Source organism: Notolabrus celidotus, chromosome 18, assembly GCF_009762535.1.
Source record: "Notolabrus celidotus isolate fNotCel1 chromosome 18, fNotCel1.pri, whole genome shotgun sequence".
NCBI classification, from domain to species: domain Eukaryota; kingdom Metazoa; phylum Chordata; class Actinopteri; order Labriformes; family Labridae; genus Notolabrus; species Notolabrus celidotus.
This window is the reverse complement of record NC_048289.1, coordinates 30,216,614-30,244,276: the sequence shown is the minus strand read 5'-3', so window position 1 is coordinate 30,244,276 and position 27,663 is coordinate 30,216,614. Positions and strand designations below refer to the sequence as shown.

At 41.9% G+C, this 27,663-nt stretch overlaps 1 protein-coding gene across 1 annotated transcript in view; it reads left to right on the top strand.

The window, feature by feature from the left end:
- LOC117830530 (partitioning defective 6 homolog beta-like) overlaps positions 1-27,663 on the top strand; it is a 107,323-nt gene that overhangs the window by 78,496 nt on the left and 1,164 nt on the right. Inside the window, 1 exon segment of the mRNA XM_034708678.1 lies at positions 18,943-19,028. Coding sequence (XP_034564569.1) covers positions 18,943-19,028 — 86 coding nt within the window.

Genomic DNA, 27,663 nt, shown 5'->3' with positions numbered 1-27,663 from the left:
TGAGAGGAGATAAGCGCGAAAAAAGCCGTGGCAGAGATCGGACGGTGTTTTGGTTTAAACAGCGACCCTGTTAACTGGAGACTCTCAGCCGGATGCATCCCTCATAAACGTCTTTAGACGATCATTAAATATCTGATGAGGATGTTTTGAAATCTTAATAAAAACTAAACTAGTTTGCATTCCCAGGAACTCCCTCTGTGTTTCAACAGCTGTGTAAACTCCACAAACACTGACACGTTCAGCTGAAGGTCTCCAGTTTACAGGGTCACTTTTAAAACCGGAACACCGGGAGGAGAGACGCATTCACGGTGGGCTGAGAGAAGACTACTGTTACAAGCTGCTAAATCAAGAGAATCACAGCTTCTTCTTTTGAAAAGTACACACACATACAAAAAAGATAGAACAAATGAAAACTAAAGAAAGAAAGAGAAATCAAGAGAATCACAGATGGAAAAAACAATGACTGTGAATGTTTTTGGAGAAATTTGACCCGAGAAATTTGAAAAAAAAAAATTTGACAAAAAAAAGTTTGACAAAAAAAATTGAAACAAAAAATTTGAATGTTTTTTTTTTGAAAAAAACAAAATTTTTAAAAAAAATATTTGACAAAAAAATTTTTGAAAAAAAAATTTTGACCCAAAAATTTTTTGAAAAAAAAATTGCCCAAAAAAATTATATATGAAAAAAAATTGCCCCCCAAAAAATGTGACAAAATATTTTGACAGAGAAGTTGACCCAGAGCCTGTCGAAGAAATTGAATTTCCTCAAATTTGAAATTGTGCTCCAAAAGCAGAAAACATGAAAAAAAGTGAAAATTTTGCTCCTGCAGTTAAAAGCATGTAAAAAGCAATGAATGAATCAACACGTGAGAGGAGATAAGCGCGAGTAGCAAAGACGTTTCAACACGGCTTTAAAATCCTTTTGAACTCAAAAAGCCGTGATCGCAGAGATCGGCCGGTGTTTTGGTTTAAACAGCGACCCTGTTAACTGGAGACTCTCAGCCGGATGCATCCCTTATAAACGTCTTTAGACCATCATTAAATATCTGATGAGGATATTTTGAAATCTTAATAAAAACTAAACTAGTTTACATTCCCAGGAACTCCCTCTATGTTTCAACAGCTGTGTAAACTCCACAAACACTGACACGTTCAGCTGAAGGTCTCCAGTTTACAGGGTTACTTTTAAAACCGGAACACCGGGAGGAGAGACGCATTCACGGTGGGCTGAGAGAAGACTACAGTTACAAGCTGCTAAATCAAGAGAATCACAGCTTCTTCTTTTGAAAAGTACACACACATACAAAACAGATAGAACAAATAAAAACTAATGAAAGAAAGAGAAATCAAGTGAATCACAGATGTGTGTGATGTTATTGTGGACGGAGGGAGGAATAAAAACACTGCAGTTAATCTATCAATCAGACACGTTCAGCATTGCAGGCTCCGCCCCCCGAAAGTCCCGGGGCCTTTGGAAAGTACTACCCCCCTAGCAGGGGCTTTTTAGGGGGGAGATTATCTACCCCTGAACTAAATTTAGACCCTGGTTCCTCCGGTCGAAACACACGTAGTTCAGGGGTAAAGTTCCTCCAGTTGAAAAACGCCTAATGTCAAGAACAAGAACCTTCAAATCTCATCTACTGTCCGAGCTCTTATTTCCCACCTCTGCTTTTCAATACTTTGTGTTTTAACTTCCCTACATCTCAAACACTCCTCCACATTCATCAGGTTTATTTACTGGTTAATGTGAACACTAACAGAGTATTTTCTCATTTAAATTGCTCATTAATTATGAATCATTTTGGACTCGTTTAATTCTCAATCGAGTCCTTGAAGTTTAAAAAAGTGGAGTTATGAATATCTCGACCTCCTTCGATGCAAATCAACTTTTTGAAGGATTTGAGCTTTAAATTTTACACAACTCTCTCTCTCTCTCTCTCTCTCTCTCTCTCTCTCTCTCTACTCTCTCTCTCTCTCTCTCTCTCTCTCTCTCTCTCTCTCTCTCTCTCTCTCTCTCTCTCTCTCTCTCTCTCTCTCTCTCTCTCTCTCATGTTTTATTCTTTCTTTCTGAAGGTGGACCGAATCAACTCTTTTGAAATCTTTATTAAAGGTCCCGACTCTTGTCCCTAATATAGGCAGGCTTCATTCAGTGATTCAAGCAAATATTAACATTAACTCAAGTTAAAGTTAAAAATGAAAAAGTAGTCCACTTACATTCTTGGCGCTTGTATAAAAAAAGAGAGAAAAACTGCATTTTGTCCCAGTGTCACTGATTGTCGGGCTCTTTTAGTCCACTGTCAATGTAGGGTCTTAGGCCTGACAGGTTATTTGCCAAAAACACAAGACAGTCAGTGTGAAGAAGACAGTCCACATGTGAAGAAGACAGTCCACATGTGAAGAGGCCCGATCTCTTTTTATTCACTGTATTCCCAGCGGAGGTAAAGACGCGTTCAGAGCGCACTGAGGATCCGGGGACAGAAGGATTTCTCTCTGCCGTCTGCTTCACGCTGTGCATGTGTGACTCCTGTGACCTGTCCCTGACCCGTCATGCAGTGCGCTCGCAAAGCAGCCGCTGATGTGTTTTTTTTCCACAGTCAAATATTAATTTTCACAATCGAATCTCCGTTTTTTTTTAATATTCAAATATATATTCGAATTTAGAATATTCGTTGACAGCCCTAGTGCTCATTATATGTCGAAATGACAACCAAGGTGCATTGTTATAGGATCAGTTAAGAGATCTGCTTCTGCAGTCTGGGAGTATTTAAAGCTTTATCGTTTGTTGTGTAAACGCCAATTAGCTGAGATGATATGTGTTTGAAATGAGACAAGCTGCTGGATCCTCTTGTGTTACAGTTCATCTCAGAGTCCACCAGGGACGAGCCTCAGGGAGGGACGGCAAACTTTTCACAGCGTACAGTCCGACCAGCAGGTTGAGAACAGAGCCGATGTCTAAAGGCTCGTTTATGCTTCCAATATAAACATCACTACCCTCCTTTGCATTGGAATCAACGTTAAATAATGCGTCCGCCAGAGGGCGCTCAAACGAACTGCTCTCCCCTTCTCCTTAGCTCGTCCACCTGACCTTCACTTCTCAACAGAGGTTATATAAATGTAGGACTTCTCAGAAAAACCGTCATCGATCATCACCAACGTGTCTAAAAGCGTCTCCGGATCTTGACAAGCAGATGTGTTGCTAGTCCGGTGAAAACCTGGTGTAACATGTGCATGGGATTAGAGGATGTGGCGCCCCCTGTGATTTATCCAAACACCAAAGAGCAGCTGGAAACCTCTGAGGAGTACGGGGATCCACAAATACGTGTCTGTGCTACATCCATCTGAATCCAGTCTACACCGCCCTGCATCCGATGCAGACGGCCATTAGCCTTCTCTCTGAGCAAACAAAGTCAAAGCTAACATCTCGCAAGGTGAACATGAGGGATCAGCTGTTTAATGTTAGAATTCACCTTCACGTGTTCAATCGAAAACACGTTCATTCATGACACTTTTATCAGAGTCGACGGCTGCGCCCTGAAATAAGCCCCGCCCTAAATGATTGGAAAGAAGAAAAACAACCAGGAGCGCCAAGACATGATGGATTCAGACAGACTGTCCTCCAGCAGTAGCATGTGGCTTTGTTCATGGACGTCTATGGCACTTGAAACAAGGCTATAAGGTGTAAAACACGCTCTCTTTAAGATGAATAATCAAGTAGAGTAGTCAAATAAAGAGTTTCAGAAGTGATTGGATCCATGAAGCTCACTACATCCCTTCTAACCTCTTTATTTTGGAGCTTTTCTTAAAGCTGACCTCCAAAGCTGTATAAAAGCTTCTCCTTCCAGCGTGGATGTTTTTGTTTTCTGTTTCTCGTGCAGAAATCTCTCGGCTAAATTAATGCAAATAATGTTTTACTTCTTTGCTGCGGAGGCTTCCCTTTAATTAGACTCCGGCTCAAAACGCACAGAGGGGGAAGATGCTTCTAAGCACTTGAACACATCGGATCAATGGCTGCAGCTAAGTAAGTGTGACTAAATTTGGGTCAGCATATTTGCTCGTGTTGGGCCTCCAATTACAGCAACATCGCTGCTCTGTTGTGCGCTCTCAGCCGCAGAGAGGATCCTCTGAACAGCGGGCTTTGTCTCTGAGCAGTGTGCTCGCCTAGCCGGCCTGTAGTGTTTGGAAATGAATGAAAAGAGGATCTCTCAGCCCCCGGCTTGGAGGGGAGCCTGTGCTCCATCCACATGTACCTAGAGCTTCTGTTTCCAGAGAGAGGATTTAGCACCTGGCACCGAGCAGTGGCTGTTTTTAACACCCATTCAAACACAACAAAGGCCGGTCAGTAAGCAAAGATTAAAACTGATATGTTCCACATATCGCACATCCCTGCAAACAATGCAACCCAGTGTTAGACGCTGCACAGACAGACCTATCTGATGATGATATAAATCCTGGAAAAGCACCAGTTTGGCAGCAGATACTGGATGATATCAGCAGTTATTTTGGGGACCTTGAGCTCGCGACCCGTTCAGACGATGATTTTTATGACGCTTTCAGGAGCGCGTCGTCCTGAAACCTCGGAGGACGACAGGAGAATGTTAATAAAGTGGAATCACTGCGGCACTGCAGAGATACAGTATGAATCTCATTTCACCCTCACATGAATGTTCCTCTTCATGTGTGACTGGAAGCGTGAAGCCTGGAACTTTTAATGAAGTGACGGATGTGTGTTTGTGAGAAACCTCAGGAGCTGGCCGTCCTCCCAACGTCACTACACAGAAACATTTCATCCTCTCGGTGAAAAACTCGCTTTCTGTTGTTTCAGCTCGGCTCGTTTATTAAAGGGAAGGTTCCACATCTAACTCACTTCATCTCCCTGAACATAAAAAGAGTCTGCATGGGGCGCTGGTGGCCTAGCGGTCTAAGCGCCCCACATACAGAGGCTATAGTCCTCATCACAGAGGTCGCCGGTTCGACTCCCGGCCGTGACCATTTCCTGCATGTCTTCCCCCGCTCTCTTCTCCCCACTTTTCATGTCTCTCTTCAGCTGTCCTATCAAATAAAGGCAAAAGTCCCAAAAATATAACTTTAAAAACAAAAAAAAGAGTCTGCATGAAGAAAACCTAGCTTAGCATAAACACTGGGATCAGAGGGAAACCACTACCTTGTCTATATCAAGGTGAAAAACACACCGACATGCACTTCTGCAGGTTAAAGAGGGAGTCGACTCACAAAGTGTTCGAGATGCATTCATGTGAGTGTTTTGATTCATCCGGATTTGGATGCATTTTAAATGACGTGCATCAGAAAGAAGCTCAGTGAATAAATCATGAAGGATGAAGCTGGGGACCACCTCAACAAAAGAGATGCAAACATCAGGTCCGTGAGGATCCGTAGAGAGACTTCACTTCCTCTTTTTTATACGTGTTACAAACAAGAAAGTCTGATTCATCATCTGTAAGCTTGTTTAAAAGTTATATTTTAGGCCATTATTAAACAGGACAGGTGAAGGGAGACAGGAAGTGAGGGGAGTAGAGAGTGGGGGATGACGTGCAGCGAAGGTTCCAGGCTGGGAGTCAAACCAACAAGGAGTGTAGCCTCTGCATGTGTAGCAGGCTTTCACTGCAGAACCAAACCGGTGTCCTCTGGAGATCTTTTAATCACATCATGTAGTGCCATCTTCTTCTTCTGCAATCAATCAATCACTCAATCAATCACTCAATCAATCAATCAATTAATCAATCAATCAATCAACCTTTATTTATAAATCACATCACAAACAGAGTAGGTCTAGACCGTACTCTATGTTCTATTATTAACAAAGACCCAACATCAAGACCGGATCTGATCCAGTCCCATCTTACAGACAGGACTCAGTCTGATCTCATCTTAATCCACCATGAGCAGAGCACTTTGCAGCATTTAGCAAGTTACAGTGGCAAGGACAAACTTCCTTTAACAGGCAGAAACCTCCAGCAGGACCAGACTCATGTTAGACACACATCTGCTGAGACCTACCGTGTTGGAGAGAGGGATAGAGGGAGATGAAGAGAGAGAGAGATGATAGTGGGGAGACGGATAGTAGTAGCTGTAGCAGCTGGACGTCTACGGCAGAGACCCAGCGGAACCTACGAGACAAGGGAGCTCAGGGACTCCAGAAAGGTCTATGGTTAGTAACTTTAATGGGACAGGAAGAGTTAAAGTAAGAGACAGACAGAGAGAGGAGAGAGAGGGAAATATCAGGAGTGGATGTTTGGTCACATTAACACACCTCTTTTAAACATGTTTAATCAATCTTAACTCGAGTTGATCTGCGTGTGGACGAGGCTTATTTATATTGTAGCACTTTGCAGGGATCCAAAACAAAGAGTGCAGAACGACATCAGCAGGAACCAGCTGGACATAACTTTTCAAACAGCAGTATGAGGAGATTCAAATTCAAAGTGAGACATCTCACCTCAGTCTATGCATTAACAGGAGAGATGTACTGAAGGACTGCTCTCTCTCTGCCTCTGATAGCCTGCAGAGAAGGTTTCAGGCTCTGCAGGTAATCATTGATCACAGATGGCAGATGTATGAGGAAAAATGGAAAATAGTCAGTGAATATACGGGGGGCCTGCACAGGTATCACTCTTTCTGTCCTTGGGAATAAAGTAAATCAGTACAAATCTGTTTTAATCCTGAAATGGTTTAAAAATGATTGGACCCCTGAGGATGTTGAGGTTATTAGAGGGCATATTTGACCTCTTTCAACAGAGCCAGGCTGTTTGCTTCTGCTCCCAGTCACACACTAACACTAAACCTCTCTTCTCACCTCTTAAAAACTCTGACATGTCAATCTAGGGCTGGGCGCTAATTCAATAACGATAATTATCATGATGTGATTTTTCTCAATATAAATATAAGAAATGTTCAATAAAAATGTGATATATTTATACGCCCTGTAATCCATAGTAACCTTAAAAGTGAGTGCACTACTCACAACAATACTCAACTTCCAACCTTAACTTCAGCAGCCACATTAAGACCATTACAAAGTCAGCCTATTATCACCTTCAGAATATATCAAGGATTAAAGGACTCATGTCTCAGCAGGATGCAGAAAAACTCCTCCATGCATTTTTCTTTAGCAGACTAGACTACTGTAACAGGGTCTTTACAGGACTCCCTAAGAAGTCCATCAGACGGCTGCAGCTCATACAGAATGCTGCTGCTCCAGTCCTAACAAGGACCAAGAACGTAGACCACATCACTCCAGTTCTAAGATCTCTACACTGGCTTCCTGTCTGTCAGAGAAGAGACTTTAAAATCCTGCTGATGGTTTATAAAGACCTGAATGGTTTAGGCTGATCTGCTGCTACTGTATGAACCATCTGGACCTCTGAGGTCATCAGGTACTGGTCTGCTTTCAGTCCCTAGAGTCAGAATGAAACATGGTGAAGCAGGGTTTAGTCGTTATGCTCCACATATCTGGAACACACTCCCTGAAAGCTGCAGGTCTGCTCCAACTCTCACCTCTTTAAAATCAAAGGCTAAGACTTCTTTATTTACCTCTGCCTTCCTCCCCTTCCTATCTTAGCTCATTTTAACTCACTTTAAATGCACATTTTTAATTATATTTTTAATATATTATTAATTGTGCTTTTTTATGCTTGTCTGAATGCTTCCAATGCTTTTAATCTTTTAATGTAAAGCACATTGAGTTGCCCTCGTGTATAAAATGTGCTATACAAATAAAGCTGCCTTGCCTTGCCTTCACCAAAATCTTGTCTTACACTAAAGACGGTGCTAACAGGAAGTTAGCACCGTCAGAAATGAGGGATTCAAGAAGCTTATCAGAGAATTCAATCCAGATACAAGCTAACAAACTGTCTTATTGCTTAAACTTTCAAAAATCTGCCTTTAAATGATATTAATGATTTGATATTTATCGTGATAGTCATTGATTTCGACTGATATGAAAAATGCTATCATGATAACATCTTTTTCAATATCGCCCAGCTCTATGTCAAACCCTTCCTCCCGGAGGTTTGATGAATTCATTTTACTCTGCAGCTCTGTGTCAAATGAAACATCACTAATCCCATCACCAGCACTACGGCTACTGTAATGAAGAGATAATTAAAGAGTGCAGGGCGTGACATCCACCTTTAACATCTCCTCTCACCTCCTCTCATGCAAACTGAAGAAAACACACCAAACACACAAACTAATGAAGTCATCAAAACACATAAAAGGATGATCAGCAGGAGACTTCACGTCTTCTTACATGAAGAATTATCTCTGCAGACGTTAATTAACTGTTATTAAATGTTTGATGACATACCGTCTATTTTCTATAAGGAGGTTTAGGAGCCATAAATCAGTGCGTGGTGAGGTGCCAGGGAGAATTAAATCAAGGTCACGCCGCTTCATTTAAAGGCTCAAACCTTTTCTACCTCTAATCTTTTGGCTCCGCGTGAAGATTTCAGCCGTGACGTCCCAGCGAGAGTAAACCAGCGCCACACTCCACTTTTACAACGTGTGTGTTTCTAAATAAAGACCGTAATCTATTCAAATGATCCACCACCGCGAGCCCAGAGGAACCAATCAGGCAACGATGTGTAAATTTGATTTAAGGGAAGGAGAGAAGTTTGGGAGAGAGGAGCGCCTTTGGTCAACTTTCATTCAGTCAGGAAGTCAAAACAGATTTTACTCGGCTGTTTATGGACTCAGATATATAAATAAAATGTTCTTAAGACTTCCTTCACTCTTTTGATTTATTCATACTGAAACCAGAACTCTGTCCATCTGAACTCTTTGACTTTGACATCATTCTCAGCAGACAGATTTCTCTCTAGGTTTCTACGTTTGGGGTTTAGGGAATATCTCAAACGAGGTAATCTTGATTAGGAATGACAGTCCCAGTACATGCTATTTATACCGCGCTCGTTGCACACGATTGCCCTCAGGCAACCCATTTCAGTTTCATCCCTTATCCCCCCCCCTAGAACATTTCCCATTATTCAAACATGTTTTTATTTTTATCAGGCTGAATGTAAGACCGTGTACTCTCTGATCTATACGCTGCATGATTCTGTCTCTGTGTGTCATGTTCAGGGTCTCTACCTGTAAACACTGAGCTGCATTCATTTAACCCTTTACATGCTGCAACAGAAAACATCAGCCTGGTCCTGTAGTGATGTTTAATTTAGAGTATTGTTGGACTAGAATCTGCAGAAGGTTGTTGATAGAAGCATCAAAAATGTGTGTATCTCGGCACATTTTCATGAAGCTAATGGACACTACCTGTCCAAAGTTTGGACTCACCTTCTCATTCAATGGATTTTATTTATTTTATTATTTTCAACATTGTAGATTAATACTGAAGACATCAAAACTATGAAATAATCTGGTTTGGCCATATTATCAATCAATCAATCAAGCTTTATTTATATAGCACCTTTCATACAAATCAAATGCAACCCAAAGAGCTGTACAGCGATTGGAAGAAAGAAAGGTACTTTACTGATCCCCAGGGGGGAAATTCAATTTTTTCACTCATGCTATTTTGGACATGCTACACATACAGTTTTTTTGGTATATACATACAAATGCACACACATGCAGTGAACATGCTTAGGGAGAGATGTCAGAGTGAGGATACTGCCGTCAACCAGCACACCCCAAGCAGTTGGGGGTTCGGTGCCTTGCTCAAGGGCACCTCGGCCGTGCCCAGGTAGGTGAACCAGCACCTCTCCAGCCACCAGTCCACTTGCCAAACTTCGTCCATGCTGGGACTCGAACCGGCAACCCTTCAGTTCCCAAGCCAAGTCCCTATGGACTGAGCTACTGCTTATTTTGTTCCAGCAGCTTACAACACAGGACATGGGAATACAACAATGTACTTACATAGTTGAAAATATAATAACAGTAATAATAGTAATGATAAAGGTAAAATAAAATAGAATAAAATTAAATATAAATGTAAATATAACAGATATATAAACACACTATGTACACTTCTATCTTATGAATAGATAGAGAGGTAAGTTATTGCACAGATCAAATTGCACCAGGTTATTAAAAACATCCACAGTATGAGAAACAGTGTGATTCAGATGTGGATGGACACAATAGTTTGTCGGTGTGAAAACATAATGACCCGGGGATAAACAGACTATATTTTCTTTAATGAGGCTTTAGAAACATGTTAAACATGTTTATGAAATGTCCCCCCTGTGCCAAACATAATCAAGGTTCTTTAAATCTGAGGAGCGGGGTTGCGGTTCTCTTTGTCTTGTTATTCCTCGGGGTTCTGCTCCATATTCACCGCTGGTTGTCTCAGTGAATCATTTGTAAGGAAAAAAAGGTCAGGGATCACCACATTTCTGCAAATCATACCCCAGCAGCCATAAAAGCTTGAACAGTTTAAGTCGTTTATCTCATCGTCGTTGCTTTGTTTGTTGAAACCGGTTTAGTTTCCTCTCAGAGCCTCAAGACTTTGTTGGAAGAAAGCGTTCCTGAGATGTAAACTCCTGCATGTTTGATGATTTCTTTAGACATCAATGATTTGAGATCAGTGCTGTAATGGAACTTGGATCCATCTTGGTCAGTACAGCACACTGTGTATCCTTCAGTGTGCCCTCTGCCTGAAGATTGATGTCCAAACAGAGGAAGCTTGAGTTTTACCTGGAAAGTTCTGGCAGCGCACCAGCGCCTGCCTATTAGCTTTAACTAGCTTTAACCTGTTAGACTGCTCGGTGAGGTCAGCCAAGATCACGCTTGTGTTTAAAACAAGACCAGAGCTGGAGGAACCTGGTGTGTGTCTCAGATCCTCTGTTAGGGAGCATCTCAGTGTCTCTCTCACACATGCACTGAACTCCAGGAAAGCTGCATGTGTGAACATCAATCAATCAATCTTTATTTATAAAGCACCAAATCACAACAAACGTTCCCCTCAGACTCTTTCCAAACAGAGCAGGTCTAGACCGTACTCTATGTTCTATTATTAACAAAGACCCAACATCGAGACAGGATAAGATCCAGTCCCATCTTACAGACAGGACTCAGTCTGATCTCATCTTAATCCACCATGAGCAGAGCACTTTGCAGCATTTAGCAAGTTACAGTGGCAAGGATAAACTTCCTTTAACAGGCAGAAACCTCCAGCAGGACCAGACTCATGTTAGACACACATCTGCTGAGACCGTGTTGGAGAGAGGGATAGAGGGAGATGAAGAGAGAGAGAGATGTTGTGTTTGTTCTCTGGTAATGTGAAGACTGCACTTCTTTCACATGCTCTAAACCTCAAACCTGCAAATGAGCGAAGGCAACATCGTCTTATTCACAGAGCACATGCAAAGGGTTAAGTGCATCACAAGCTGTGCTGCGGGGCGAATAGTCTCTGTGTGCCAGTGTTTGCATACATTTAAATGAGGAGTGAAACAGGCCCTTTGTGTGCAAATGAGCCTCACTGTAAATAACACCCTACTCCCAAACAGCAGCGCCAACAGCCAAGTGCAGTTAGTGACATTTAATCATCTACTGCTGCAGCATATACACTACCAGTCAAAAGTCTGGAAACACCTTCTCATTCAAGGGTTTGTATTTATTTAAATTATTTGAAACACTGTAGATTAATACCAAAGACATCAAAAATATATATATATAGTGTATCATCTGTCACATCTGTCATGATTTGACTCCACATTGAATAGTCAGACTTTCCTTCTCCTTAGACCTCATCAAGTGAGTGAATATGATTTAACACAGAGATGCTGACAGCTCCTCAGTCCTAATCAGACACAAAACAAGAGCAGACTGCACAGAGCTTTAAGTGCAGTATGATCTGTTAATTAGAGCTTGAAACTAATTGGATAGTGGGGGGAAATGATGCACCATTCTTGCTTCAATTAGAAACAACAATCCATTCTTTGTGAATTCACCCCTGAGTATTTTTAAACATCATGGAGTGTCTACACAGAGAGTCTCCTGCTGTGCTGTACTGTACATGTGTGAGCCTCCTGCTGTGTGGTACAGTATACATGTGTACATGTGTGAAAGTCTCCCACTGTGCTGTGCTGTGCTGTGCTGTGCTGTGCTGTGAAAGGCAATTCCAGCGTGAATCAAATGACCTGCAAGTGTCAAGTAAAGCTGGGGATCATGCATGAAAGGGATTATAGCTACAGGAATAAATTGAATCTTTAAAAACTCAAAAAGCATTTGAAAGCAGTGTTAGGTCGGCTTTAACCGTCTGTTTGCTTTCTAGTTTCCTGAAAGAAGGTGAAACTGCTCTGATGGGGATGAATCCTTGTACAGTATGTGAAGTGAAACCAAAACAAGAAGCTAAAAGGTGATAAAACTCTCAGAGTAGGTGTTAGAAAAGGACTCAGTCTTTGCTCTGAAGCCTTTAACAAACACTGAAACATCTGCAACAGAACAAACTGTCCCTGCTGAGTCGTCTCTCGCTGTTCGCCTGAGAGAAAAACTGAATCCACCTCATATACATGCAAATAAGCTCCCTCTCTCTTTCTCTTATTGATGTTTTGTTTGTGCTCTGTGACAGATTTCAAAAAACAGCTTCTTCCCCGCATAGAGAACCACAGCGGCTTCAGCCCGAGTCTCAGACCGCTCCACTTTCTCTAAAACCAGCAGCCTGTCACCGTCCAGGGTGTGTAACGACCCGAGGAAACCCGCCCCAGGATCAGGGTCAGAGCTGTCCACATCAGTCAGCCAGATCCGTTTTTTCTCTGTCGGGGACGAGCGATTAACTGTCTGCCACGTTGGTACGTGTTCTCACTGCTGATGTTCAAACCTCTCCCCCCGCTGACAGAAAGTCTTTCCCTGAAGATCAAACAGTGCGAGGAGCCGAGTCTGAGTGTTTCCGCTGTCTGCCACATCACTTCAGCGTGTTTACACTAACACACGGCAGCCGCCTCATTTTCATTCTGATGAATGAACTCAACTTAAAACTTGGACATTATTTACTGGCTCCGGGACTTTCACAGACGGACTTCAAAGTGGTCTCTCTGACACCTGCTTTTCGGCCTTTAGTGCAAACTCCCACTACAGATCCTCATCAGTGTTAAAGCTTCTGTTTTCAGCTGGTGATGATGACCACAAACAGGAGTTTAATTTCTACACAGTTATGTCTACTGCCTGTAAACGCTGCTGATGATTGGCTGTCAGAGGAAGTGAGTGACAGCACTCTGCAGGAGCAGCCTTTGGTGACCTTAGCAAAGTATTTCAGTGAGTGACACGTCTGACTGTGAGGAGGCAGCAGGAACATACTTTCCACCAGAGACCAAGACCTGGTTTATATTCTGTTGACCCTACGCAGCAGTGGCCGTCTCTGACACGAGCACCACATACTTGTGTGTCGATGTCTCCGTGTCATGCTGCTTGATGGTCGCCTGTTTTCGCCGTTTATCATTCAGCAATGATTACATGGTCGAACCAAGCGGCAAACTCCGGTCTCAAACAATGAAGCCAATGCGGAAGTGATATAAACTGCAATACATCGAAAATCCGCTAGAGGCTGGCTGCAGAAACACCGGAAACCACATAGATATGAATGGGAAAAAGACGATCTTTGCAGCATTAATAAACATGTTTACAGCCTGGTTCAAAAAACGGCTTGGCCCTACAAAGCTAATCTCTCTAATGGCATACACTGTACGGGGGGTGAATTTTTTTCTAACGTGACGGTTAAGAAGATATTAAGATTATGAGTTTTGCCCAAATAAGGACATGACTGACGTGACTCCCGGTTGGGAACACACAGCCATTGGCTAAGAGACTCACACTACGTCACACTCTGCCTAGTTGAGTTCCGCATTACCAATATGGCTGCCGCCGTCGATTTGCTTCAAAACAGCTCTCAGGAACAGATGGGTGACGTCACGGATACTACGTCCATATTTTTTACAGTCTATGGGTCGAACAGAGAGCAGATTAAACGTACGGCTGATGTGCCACGATTTCGGGAAGTGCTGTAAAAGCAGGAAATAAAATGACATCCAGCGGACCAATCACAGAGCTTGTCGATTCAATGCAGAAGTATAAACCAGGATTAAGATAAAAGAGATGAGAGGCACCACTTCGTCCACAGGGGGCGCCAAAGATTCCACAAACCAAAAGTTCCGGGAGCTTTGATTAAAGCTGCTGTGAGGAACTTTAGTTTTGTATAGATTCTGGCGCCCCCTTGTGGACAAAGTGATACCTCTTATCTCTTGTCCTAAACATGCAAAAGTAGTGTTTTCAACAAAAGCCTCATCCTGTTGTCTTCAACAGTCAACTTTATCAGGCAACTGTCAAATAAAGGCTGTTTCTGAAGCGAGATGTCCATCATCTGGTCTGACACCGACCCCCTCACGGTGGTTTCAGGCATCAAAAACTACAACAGAGAAGGTGGCAGTGTTGCTGCTGATGGACTTGTTTGCTATTGAAGGTCATAAAGAGGCATCAGTATCATTTTCAGTCTGTTTCTCAGCCAGTTCAAAACTCCTCACAGGACCTTTAACATGTTGCATCAGCAAAGTAAGGGATTCAAAACATCAACATGTGGTTGACTTTTCAAAACGGTCACACTTTACGTGCCTGTGGCCTAGCGGTCTAGGCGCGCCCCATGTTCGGAGGCTATAGCTCGCAGCAGAAGTCGCTTGTTCGACTCCCGGCCTCGACCATTTGCTGCATGTCTGCCCTCGCCTTCTTCTCCCCACGATTCCTGTCTATCTTCAGCTGTCCTAGGCATAAAGGATAATATAACTTTAAAGATTCACACTTTGATTAAGTTCAGGCAACAAAGTTTAAAGTTAAGTTTACATAACAACTTCAAAAAACGTTGTTCGCATTAAAATAAGACCTAACGTATTTGACATCATGAATCAGCCTTTTTTCTTCTTGATCAGCTGTCATCAATTACTGGCCGGTCCTCTCAAGTATAGCAGAGTTACAAACACTGTGCACATGTTTCATACTCATAGACTGTATAAAATATGGACGTAGCATCCGTGACGTCACCCATCTGTTTTGAGGCCAATCGGCGGCGGCGGCCATATTGCTGCTGTGGAGCGATTGTGACGTAGAGAGGCGGGCTTTTAGCCTCCTCGCCAACAGCTACAGTGTTCCCACCTGCCAATCAAGTCAGCTGTGCCTCTCATTGGAAGACTTGTAATCTAAATATCTTTGAAATTACCGTGTTATGAAAAAATCCACCCCCCGTACAGAGTGTGCCGATCGAGGAATGATCTATCCAGACTACACCCGTCTTTTGAACCAGGCTGTAAACATGTTTATTTCTGCTGTAAAGATCGGCTTCTTTGAATTGGTGTGTATGTGGTTTCCTGTGTTTCTGCAGCCAGCCTCAAGTGGATCCTGGATGAACTGCAGTTTTTAGCACTTTTGCATTGGACTCATATTTTTAGACCGGAGGTTGCCGCTTGTTAGCAACACAAACATAAACTAACAACTGAGCAGTGAGGATCTGAGGATGTGAGGCAGCCAGGCGATAAAGCACTGACCTCCAAAGAAACATCCTGGCATTGAAGTACATCAGAATACAGGAGAGCAGGCAGCGTTTCATTTTGGACATCAAAGAAAGGTGTTTACAAAAAAACGTTTGATTTTGCTCTCCATACTTCCTGAAAGACAGAAAGTCAGAACCAGAAGGTCAGACCTTTAAAACATCAGAAATGAGGAAGAGACCAGCAGCTAGCTGTGGCTCAGTGGAGGAGTGGGTTGTGCAGCAAACAGAATGTCGCTGGTTTGATCCCAAGTAACCTTTTGCAGGACATTGAACGTCTAGCATAGCGTGAAGTGTGTGAGTGTGTTTGATTATGATGGGCTTTGCATGGTGCTGTCATCAGTGTGTGTGTGTGTGTCTGAAAGGTTAACTCTGGATGCTGTGTCACTGGACTTCAACGACACATCAGAACAATGAGCTTCATGCATCAGTGTTGAATGACAGCAGAGTGTTTGGCTGCTCATGACGACTCCTGAGAGTTTGATCCAGCTATACCGTACATTTAATATTTAGGTGTATACGAAGTCTATGTAAGGATTGAATTGGGATGCATTTTGGCCTCTTCCCCTGCATGTCCCTGTCCCTGCCCTCCCGCCTCACCCAGCAGCCTCACCTCCTCCTCTGCAGACAGCTGTGATGTTTGATGATCTGTTTAAAACGTCTGACACTTTTCCTTTCAACTTTAAATTGCCTCATTTAGAGTTTTTTTCTCCTCCACGGCGTCAAAGCACCCCGCCAAAATAAGTGTCCTTATTTGACGATTTGATTTCCTTGATCTCGAATGTGAAATGACAAATGTGAAATTTGTTCCAGATTATGTAACTCCGGTCCTGTGAATGCAGACAGAAATGTGTGCGATGATGGGAAAATATAATTTCACTCATCACTTGTCAGAGCTTTGGTGCATTTTTCCTCCAGTGTGCAGAATTCATATTTTTTTCAGATAGGAAAAATAAACCCGGTTACACTCGATGACTCGTCTCTGCTGCAGCCGGAGACTTTTTATTTGATCACAGGTGGAGAGAGATTTAAAAATACACCTTTAAAAGTGTCACAGCTGGATGTTGAACCGTTAATACTTTCCTTTTAATGCAGAAACACTCACTTTCTTTCTTCACGTCTTTCATGAACAGCTTGACACAAGTTACATATCAGACACAGGGTCCACCGGTTAACCGCAGTGTTTTTATTCTGCCCTCCGTCCACAATAACATCACACATATCTGTGATTCACTTGATTTCTCTTTCTTTCATTAGTTTTTATTTGTTCTATCTCTTTTGTATGTGTGTGTACTTTTAAAAAGAAGAAGCTGTGATTCTCTTGATTTAGCAGCTTGTAACAGTAGTCTTCTCTCAGCCCACCGTGAATGCGTCTCTCCTCCCGGTGTTCCGGTTTTAAAAGTGACCCTGTAAACTGGAGACCTTCAGCTGAACGTGTCAGTGTTCGTGGAGTTTACACAGCTGTTGAAACACAGAGGGAGTTCCTGGGAATGCAGACTAGTAGTTTTTAATAAGATTTCAAAACATCCTCATCAGATATTTAATGATGGTCTAAAGACGTTTATGAGGGATGCCTCCGGCTGAGAGTCTCCAGTTAACAGGGTCGCTGTTTAAACCAAAACACCGGCCGATCTCTGCCACGGCTTTTTGAGTTCTAAAGGATTTTAAAGCCGTGTTGAAACATCTTTGCTACTCGCGCTTATCTCCTCTCACGTGTTGATTCATTCATTGCTTTTTCCATGTTCTTAACTGCAGGTACAAAATTTCCACATTTTTTCATGTTTTCTGCTTTTGGAGCACAATTTCAAATTTGAGGAAATTCAATTTTTTCGACAGGTTCCGGGTCAACATTTCTGTCAAAATATTTTGTCACATTTTTTTTTTGGCAATATTTTTTTATATAATTATTTGGGGCAATTTTTTTTTTTCAAATTTTTTTTTTCATTTTTTTTTTTCAAAATTTTTTTTGTCAGAAATTTTTTTCAAATTAGTTTTTGTCAAATTTCTCCAAAAATCATTCACAGTCATTGTTTTTTCCATCTGTGATTCACTTGATTTCTCTTTCTTTCATTAGTTTTTATTTGTTCTATCTTTTTTGTATGTGTGTGTACTTTTCAAAAGAAGAAGCTGTGATTCTCTTGATTTAGCAGCTTGTAACAGTAGTCTTCTCTCAGCCCACCGTGAATGCGTCTCTCCTCCCGGTGTTCCGGTTTTAAAAGTGACCCTGTAAACTGGAGACCTTCAGCTGAACGTGTCAGTGTTTGTGGAGTTTACACAGCTGTTGAAACACAGAGGGAGTTCCTGGGAATGCAAACTAGTTTAGTTTTTATTAAGATTTCAAAATATCCTCATCAGATACTTTTTTTCATGTTTTTCTGCTTTTGGAGCACAATTTCAAATATGAGGAAAATTTATCATTCCGACAGGCTCCGGGTCAACTTTTTTGTACATTTTTTTTCCCAAAATTTTTTTTCAAATTTTTTTTTTTCAAAACAAAAAATTCTAATTTTTTTCTTTAAATTTTTTTTCAGATTTTTTTTTCAATTTTTTTTTCCAATTTTTCCAAAAAACATTCACAGTCATGTTTTTTTCCATCTGTGATTCACTTGATTTCTCTTTCTTTCATCAGTTTTTATTTGTTCTATCTTTTTTGTATGTGTGTGTACTTTTCAAAAGAAGAAGCTGTGATTCTCTTGATTCAGCAGCTTGTAACAGTAGTCTTCTCTCAGTTTACAGGTTCGCTGTTTAAATCAGATATTTAATGATCGTCTAAAGACGTTTATGAGAGATGCATCCGGCTGAGAGTCTCCAGTTAACAGGGTTGCTGTTTAAACCAAAACACCGTCCGATCTCTGCCACGGCTTTTTGAGTTCAAAAGGATTTTAAAGCCGTGTTGAAACATCTTTGCTACTCGTGCTTATCTCCTCTCACGTGTTGATTCAGTGAATCCATCTGTGATGAAATATAGCACCATCTAAAACAGACCAGCTGAGTCTCTTCATGCTAACAGGCTAACTGTTGTGTTGCTCATACACAATCTACCCGGGACTTCAGCCCGCGGTCGAAACGCAGACAACAATGGGCGCACAGGAACTGAAAGTAGTCCTGGGGGCTAAAAGACCCTGGAACTCTTGGTCAAAATGCACCCGAAGGGGCGGGTTTGACTGCAGGTCAATGTAGGGAATAATAACAATGCTCTGGCAGAAGATGGTTCACTGCTCTGACAGCAAACGTGTGAAATATCACAGCTTCAATGTCTTCCTCTAATGATATCTCTTCTTATTACCCTCAAAAGCAGGAAAGGTCACAGTGCCAACACAAAGCAGAGATCACATTATGTAGATTTCTAGAAAATCAGGACAGAAATCCAACAATTACTCTGAGAAGATGACAAACATCCTTCTAATAACATCCCTCTGTGTTCTTCTCTCGTCTCTGCAGATAATGTTTACAGGAAGTGTCTGGCTAACGGGACGTGGGCGCTGAAGGGGAACTACTCCATGTGTAAGGCCATACTTCACGAGGAGGTAAGATGTCAGGAAGTCTGTGTGCATTATCCTGAATAATGAGGCTTTTCACGGAGAGACCCTCAAAGCATGAAACACGCGTAAATCAAAACCAACAACAAAGCCCGGGAGGTTGGCTCTGCAGGACGAGCGCGGCAGGTTGACTGGAGGCACATCTATAGAGAGCATGGATGCAGGGTTTGGTTGCTCGGAGCCTGCAGCCCTTAGGGGCGCCACAATAAAGCTGAAGACACTATGAATGAACCACAGAATACCCAAAGGGCAGCACTTGAAGGACTCGGCATCAAACACACAATGATTGGTTTGAATGTGCATGAAACCTGCAGCTTTAATCTCATCGTGCTCCAGGTTTGTCTGTCAGTGTAAGCCTGAAATCTACAAATGAACCTGCAGCTATTCCTCTTCTGATTGCACTCTGAGCGTTTCATTTTGAAGACGCCGTGTCAGGCGGCATCGTATTCCGCTGACGGGAACGAGTAGTGAAGGCAGAAAAAGACAAACACAGTCGGCAGTGTTTCGGTTAAGGCGGCTCTTACGATCCGGCTGTGCTCCAGATTTTTATCCTTTCACACGCTGCTGTTTTTCTGTTTCCTCCACCTGGGTGCCGCTTTGTGATTTGTAGATGTGGCGGTGATTGGCGCTCGTTTCTGAGAGGGATTGAACAAAGCGTGCAGACAGAACATGCTGACCTACATGGATTAAGCAGACATTTGATGTATTGTATGTAAAATGCAAAAAATTTACAAGAGGGAGAAATGTAACACAGAGTTTTGTTTTCCTGACCTGACCATCTGCTGGAGCTGAATATTGAACAGACGAGTTTCCATGAACACTGCAGCCTTGTTCTGCTTTAATAAGCTATCGCTGTGTTTCTGCTGTTTAAGGCGATATCCTTGTCCTGGTTTCAGGAGGTAAAACTGGATTCATGCTTTATTTCTATTATTTGACATGGATCCTGTTAAAGCTGGGGTTGGAAGTCAGATTCAGATCCACTTTTTGTTATACTGGTTAAAATGACCTTTATGTCCTGATGGTAATCAATACATAATGTGTTCTTAGAAAAGCTGCTATCTACAGCCGGAGTAAACCTGGGAAAACACCAACCAATCCCTGCCATCAGGAGCCAAATTATCTAACCAATCAAATCCTGTCCTGCTGTTCTGCCGGCCTCCTTCATGTTTGTTTGTGTTTTTAACTTTCACTATGAGAATGTTTTGGTTTTTTCTTACCGTTGAGTGAGACATGAGTTGACGAAGTGCAAAACACAAACCAGAGTCCTGAGGAAATGCTACATTCAAATTCATGCTAGTTTTCCGTGACTACTAACCCCAGCTTTAAATACAGATGAAGTATCTATAAGTTTAATATTGTATTGACCAGATTCTATAGAGGCCACCCAGGGGTCCCTGGTCTTGTGAAGCAGCTGTGGGCTTCCTCTGATGGAATAGGTTATTTTCTCCAAAGGAGCACATGAATTGACCTCATAAATCCACTTAATAATGTTTGGAGGGTCTACATGAGTCCACTTAGACCTGATGCATTTCTTTGCAGCTGTAATGGCTAGGTTAACTGACACAACCTGAGGAGCTACAAACAAGCCAGCAGCAGCTCAGCTTGTAGCACCCAGAGAGAGAGATTTAAGAAACACCAATTTATCAACATGCTCTGTTTATTTGTACTGCTTTGAATTTGTTGTTCCTTTTGTTTTGGAGGGGAGGCGACATCTGCAGATGTGCATGGAGTCTAAACATGCCGTGCAGCTTTAAACCATGTCGCTCAGCTCGCAGCCCAATGAGCCCAACAATGCAGCATCAGGAAAGGCTGCTTTATTTCTTAAAACAGCTTCATTATGCACATTTTTTAATTGTATTTACCAGTATTTATCATCGGGTTTGAAACCTCTGCAGACAATCAGAAAATAGTCAGACTCTCCTTCTCCTTAGAGCTCATCAAGTGTGTTAATACAATTTAGCACCGAGATGCTGACAACTCCTCAGTCCCAATCAGACACAAAACAAGAGCAGACTGCACAGAGCTGTAGACGTGCAGTATGATCTGTGAACAAGATCTTGAAAATAAGAGTCAAGTTTTTAGTTTTAGAAAATATAAGTCACCTCAGGGTCTTCACAACTAATGCTTCTTACCACTGACATCCACACGCTGTCACAGATCCGCCTCACTGAGGTTGGTTTCAGCTGCTAAAGCTGCGTTTAGTGGTTGCAGGAGAATTTAATTTGACATTTTCAAACAGGAGAAAAAAGCATGCATGTAAAGTTAAACCTGGACATGAAGAGAGCTCCTCCTTGCTGCTCTCTTGCAAAGCAATCACATGCATGGACTGACACCAGTCTCATACGTAGACCTGCAGCTGAGAGTTGATTCCCATAACATAAAGACTGGTAGCAGGTGGAAATGGCTCACTTGCCCCCCTCAAATAAACACACACACACCTCTTGAGCTCTCTGTTAACACGTTGTAATGCAATTGTTTTCTCTTAACTGCAGCGAGAAGCTGTCAAAATGTGGGTTACAGCAGCTCGTGATGCCGCATGAATGCACAAACACGAGAGCGGTTTCAATCTCCTCCAAATTTCAGCAACAAAACAAATGAAACGTAGAGCCGTCCTGTAAGTTTCCTCTCGTTTATGGGACTGTAAAAAAAGCGTTTCTGTTTCTAAACTTTTGTTGTGTTCTCTGGCGTTCCCTCTTAAAATCCTCCTTCCTAATCCTCCCTTCAAAGCTCAGCCGGCTCAGTTTGTTTTACAGTTTTATCTGGATTTGGATTTTCGCTCGGTACTTGTTAGCAGGATAAGTCCATTGTTGATTTTGGTCTTTTTTGTGGGATTTGCTAACAATAAGAAAAACATCTTTGTATCCTGTTAAGTATTGCGTGTAACCCGTTAGGCATGCTGACCTTGAACGCAGCACGTTTATGCGTTATGGGTTTGTGAGCATGAGGAAACTGAGAGCCTTCATTTAGTGTTCTCTCAGAGTCTCAGTGAGCCTGATGTCCGATCGATCCCCGCAGAAGATGGATATAGAGTGTCTGACCTTTTAAAAATGTGTGTTTGATTTTTTTGTCCTCTTGTAGCCGTAAAATAAATCACAGGGCGCCGTGATTGACATCGGGGGAGAAGGCGGAGGAGTAAAAGCAGCTCTCTTTAAAGTTCAGTTTGTATTGAACTGGATATCCAGCCGTCCCACTGGGAGCAGAAAGTGTGCGGATCAAAGGCTTATTGGGAAGTTTGTTTGAGAGGAAAGAAATCCTCTTTCCTTTCGGGACTCGCTGGAGGTTATTTTCTCAAATAAAAGATAAGAGTCTTTGTTTTTTTTTCTTGGAAGGAGAGTGAGTCAGGTTTGGTTCTGGCTCTTCTGGCCCACACATTTTGCAGACCTGAAGCTAGTGGTGGGTTGGCCGGTCTTATATTATCCTCCTGTCATCCACCCCCTCCTCTCAGCTCTGCAATCCATCTGAAAACATCCTGTCCGCTTGATTTATGCCCTGATGTGTCAGCCAGTCCTGCTCCAGTCACTGTGTATTAATTTCTCTCCTTTTCTATCTATATCAGCGCTCACGTGCTCACGCTGAGAGAGCAATCCTTTAAAGTGTAATCACAATCCATTGTACTCATTCCTCTTGTCATAGCACCTTTAAACGGATCCTTTATTTGAGCGTCACTCTGCTGTTGAGCCGGGGGACTGAATCCGCGTCCTTGTTTGGTGAAGAAATGCTTTTTACAGCAGCAGCAGAGAAAACGTCCCGTCAGTGACATGAAGGTTTCTGCTACTGGGACAAACACAAGCAAAATCACACACACCATCCCCTGGATGATAATACTCGTGAGGCTGCTCCACCTCAGACGGCTGGAGTCTAATGTTTGCTTTGGCTGAACTTCAGAATGTAGCTCTGGGTCAGGATGCATGACAAAAACATGTTTGTTTGCCTGTTTTAGTAGTTCATGCTGGAATTTGTCAATGGCCTGCACACACTGAGACTAAAACCACAACCCTGGAGTTCCTGCTACATTTACACCTTCAATCCAGACTGCATAATCACCTTTGACCCCTGGAACATAAACTATAGTCAACACTGCAGAACCCATTAATTTGGAGAACTCTTGAAATCTGTTCTGATAATTTGCACAGAGATCTATAAAATAAAAAAACCCTCATTACCTGCCCAGTTAGCTCAACATGCTGACCTCGCTGTCTATGCTAGCAGCTTCTGCACACATGCACAGGAAGCCAGCTGTTATTCGAGCGATGTGCCGGTTCCCCTCCAGCTTCTGTCTTCCTGTTTACAGCCGGCCCGCCTGCTCAGTCTGTAGGAAAGGTCAAGTCTTTGCGTTTCTTGGCCGTGTTAATATAGAAGGAAATTATCTCAGAACAAGGCTAAAGTGTAAGTTTAGAAGGGGTCATCTTTAGACACACAAACACAAACACAAACACAAACACAAACACACACACACTCATACATAATAAAGTCATTAACAGGGCAGTTACAGTCATTGTTCAGGCCCTGTTTCAGCCGTATCGTTGTATCACAGAAGCTGCAGCAGAATGCAGTGTCACATGAGTCCTGTACGGTGGCTCAGAAAGCTCAATCAGTGTTAGCTAGGTATAACTGCAAATAACTATTTTTTTAAACTAATTTTTTAAAATTTATGAAGCACCTTTCATACATTCAAGGTTGCAGCCCAAAGTGCTTCATAAAAGAACAGAGAGAGACAGAAAACAACAGCAATATTTAAAAGTGGAAAAGTCAGAGACGTATCAGGAAAAAAAAAAAAATAATAATAATTTCAATAAAATCAATTAAAAAAATATATAATGAAATCAATAAAATACAATCAGACGTATCAGAAAATTTTAATAAAATCATTATAATAAAATAATTTCAATATAATCAATAAAATAAAATCAGAGACATCAGAAAAATAAAATAAAATCATTATAATAAAATAATTTCAATATAATCAATAAATAAAATCATGATGATTAAATCAGTAAAATAAGATCATTTTAACATAATAAATAAAGTAAAATTAGAGAAGTATCAGAAAAAATCATGACGATCAAATCAATAAAACAAAATCAGATAAATACTAGAAAAATAAATATGAAATAAACTAAAACATAATAAGATTAAATCTTTATTTATCTTATTTTAGAGTAAAATAAGATAAATAAAAATGATGTTAAAACAATGGTCACAGTGGTAATAATGCAGTCCAGAGCTAAAAGGAAATTACCCCTTCTCTTAAGTTTCCTTTTGTAAACACTCAGAGAGCTCGCTGTTTTAATGTCCAGAGGAAGAGAGTTCAGAGTGTTGGAGCATAAACAGAGAAAGCTCCAATCAGTGCAGAGTTTTAAAAAGAGGAGAAAATCAACAGAAATGAAAGAGCAGAAGAGAGAGAACAAGAAACCAAGCCGTGTTGACAGAACCGTGTTGCACTTTATTTTGCAGATTAAGTTTTCATGATTCAGGTTTAAAATAAATCACTCTAATCAATGAAAATATTTCAACACAAAGAAATATTTCAACCTGTGAAGGAGAGGGTTCAGATCCAGTCTCTGGAACATGCTTTGATTTCCTCTGATAGTCTGAACAGATCTGTCCACGGGCATTTGAGGAAGCATCCGTCAGGTCTCATGTGCATGAAGTGCAAGAGAGGCAGAGAGGCACAGCCTGTTACACAACCCCAAGAACACATCTGCTATTGTTTACTCATGTTTGCACTTTATTCTGCAAACAAACATTTTGGTTTTAGATTTTGTTTTTTAACTTTGACCCTCATTCTCACGTCTCCAGTTACCAGGAGGAAAATGAACCATGACGAAGATGGAGAAGAAGCGTTGGTCTTATGAGAGGAAATCTAAAATCTGAAGACTGATAACTTAAATGTAATAAGTTAGGAAAGTTTTTAACAGTTGAATTATTATTTTAGTCAGGATCAAGGACTGATAGTTTTGTGCATTGGTCTTAATAATAAAAAACATTTGTTACTCTATCTTTGAGGTCAAATTGAATCATACAAATTAACAAAACAAACTCTGACTCAACTTTCCTCTCATGAAAGGATTGCATTTTCAAAATAAAAGCAGCTTAGTTTCTTTACAATCACAGACTCAGTCCTTTCACACGCATGTCAGGAAACATAAACACTGTGATTAATAATTAAATTAAAAGAACACAGATCAGAGAGAGGTCGAATAAAAATATCCACAATATAAATATTAATAATGACAAACATAAACTCATGTTTTTGTGATTATAAGAGCTTCTTCTGAGAGTGCTGACCTTCTGTGCTCAGAGTTTGGGGGGAACATTGTCTGAACCAAACAGGAATGAGCCGGTTGTTAAACTAATCAGATCCATAACTGAGGAAAAATGTTTTATTATGACCAGAACACATCGAGTTTAGCTCACAAGATCTCTGATCAGATCAGACTGACTGCAGGCGCTGGTCTGAGGGCACACTTTGAAGTTCAGGGACCAGGATGTGGACTAAAAGAAGCATCACATCCTCATAAGTCACAATGCTCTAATGATAGACTTTGTTCAAAGCCTCAGGAAACGTAAATGGAATATTTTAAATTCACAAAGAATATCGAAATTAAATGTGTAATCAAGCTTCAACAAAAATCTGAGTGAAAATAAACATCCATAACTCTGAAAAAACTCTGTTCAAAAACAGCTTCTTTTACAGGCCAGAGCATTTCTCAGGACTGTGTGGGCGTGGCCTAACTCTTTGATTGACAGGTCAAGAGAGAGTTCACAGCCTGCATGTTTGAGCCGTCTGACTCTGAATCCAAAGACATCAAAACTTCAGAATCTGAAAAGGATTCATTTCAAATGTGGAGGCTGAAGTGTAGTATGTGCACGCAGAGTAGCTCGGCTCCGGGTGTCAGACGGAGCTGTTTGGGGAAAGTTAGTGAACCGGTCCTGGGGAAAGTTATTGAACCAGTCCTGAGGAAAGTTAGTGAACCGGTCCTGGGGAAAGTTATTGAACCAGTCCTGAGGAAAGTTAGTGAACCGGTCCTGGGGAAAGTTAGTGAACCGGTCCTGGAGAAAGTTAGTGAACCGGTCCTGGGGAAAGTTAGTGAACCGGTCCTGGAGAAAGTTAGTGAACCGGTCCTGGGGAAAGTTAGTGAACCGGTCCTGGGGAAAGTTAGTGAACCAGTCCTGAGGAAAGTTAGTTAACTGGTCCTGGGGGAAGTTAGTGAACTGGTCCTGGGGAAAGTTAGTGAACCAGTCCTGGGGAAAGTTAGTGAACTGGTCCTGGGGGAAGTGAGTTAACTGGTCCTGGGGAAAGTTAGTGAATCGGTCCTGGGGAAAGTTAGTGAACCAGTCCTGAGGAAAGTTAGTTAACTGGTCCTGGGGGAAGTTAGTGAACTGGTCCTGGGGAAAGTTAGTGAACCGGTCCTGAGGAAAGTTAGTGAACTGGTCCTGAGGAAAGTTAGTTAACTGGTCCTGGGGGAAGTTAGTGAACTGGTCCTGGGGAAAGTTAGTGAACCGGTCCTGGGGAAAGTTAGTGAACCGGTCCTGGGGAAAGTTAGTGAACCGGTCCTGGGGACAGTTAGTGAACCGGTCCTGGGGAAAGTTAGTGAACTGGTCCTGGGGAAAGTTAGTGAACCGGTCCTGGGGAAAGTTAGTGAACCGGTCCTGGGGAAATGAGCGGAGAATATGCAGGACTGCTTTAGCCACTCGGCCACGGCTCAACTCAACCCCAAAGTCCACCATCGTTGTTGTTGTGAGGGAAAGTTCACACTAGCGCTGCTGGGAAAAGCGGTCATGTAAATTTGACGAGCCTCTTCCACGGGCTCGAGCGGGTGTAAAAACAAACGGGTGCCGTGTTGGTTTGCGAGTTCAACCAGCGCGAGCAACAGCCCGGATATACAACCTGATTCACGTTGGTCGAAAAGAAAAGTTGAATTCAACCTCACAGTGATCTGAACTCACTCTCAGAGCCCGTGACTCTGTCAGATTACAGCCAGCGTTTGAAATAATGTTGATCTGAAGCAAACCCTTCATGAGAATAAGACTCAAACAGATACTCTACTTCATGAGCCACAAACTCTGGAAACAAAAATGTCTCCTTGGTAAGTTTGAAGGTGAAGTTTGAAGATGAACGTGAGCCTCTCTCTGGATGATGAGACTCAGAGTGTGGATGAAAAGGCTGCTGTCATCACCTCCTCCTGGCTGCATCATCACTCCTCCTCCACAATCTCTTTAAGAACTCTCATCCTTTTGTTTGTTTGGCTTTGTCTTCTAAGTCTCTCCTTGAAGGCATGCTCTGTGTTTTATTTATGCACAAAAAGTGGCAGAGATGATTCTGTGAAGGAGGAGAAAAAAGGGCTTTTCAATCCTTTCAATCTCCTCTGAATCAGCCGCGATTACAGCATTAATTATAGCTTTTTAGAGACTGGAGTTTTGTTTGAAGTTGACTCTAAAAACTCCTTTAATTTAGGGACAAGTAGCAGGATTATTCAAACAGACATGATGAGCTTTCATAAGTCAGAAGAGGAGCAGATGATGTTTGTATGAGACGTAGAGAAGGTGTGGAAAGAGTTAACAGCATGTTTCAGCAGGGCGGGGCCGGGATTAAACAAGCGCACATTTAATCTGGACGTAG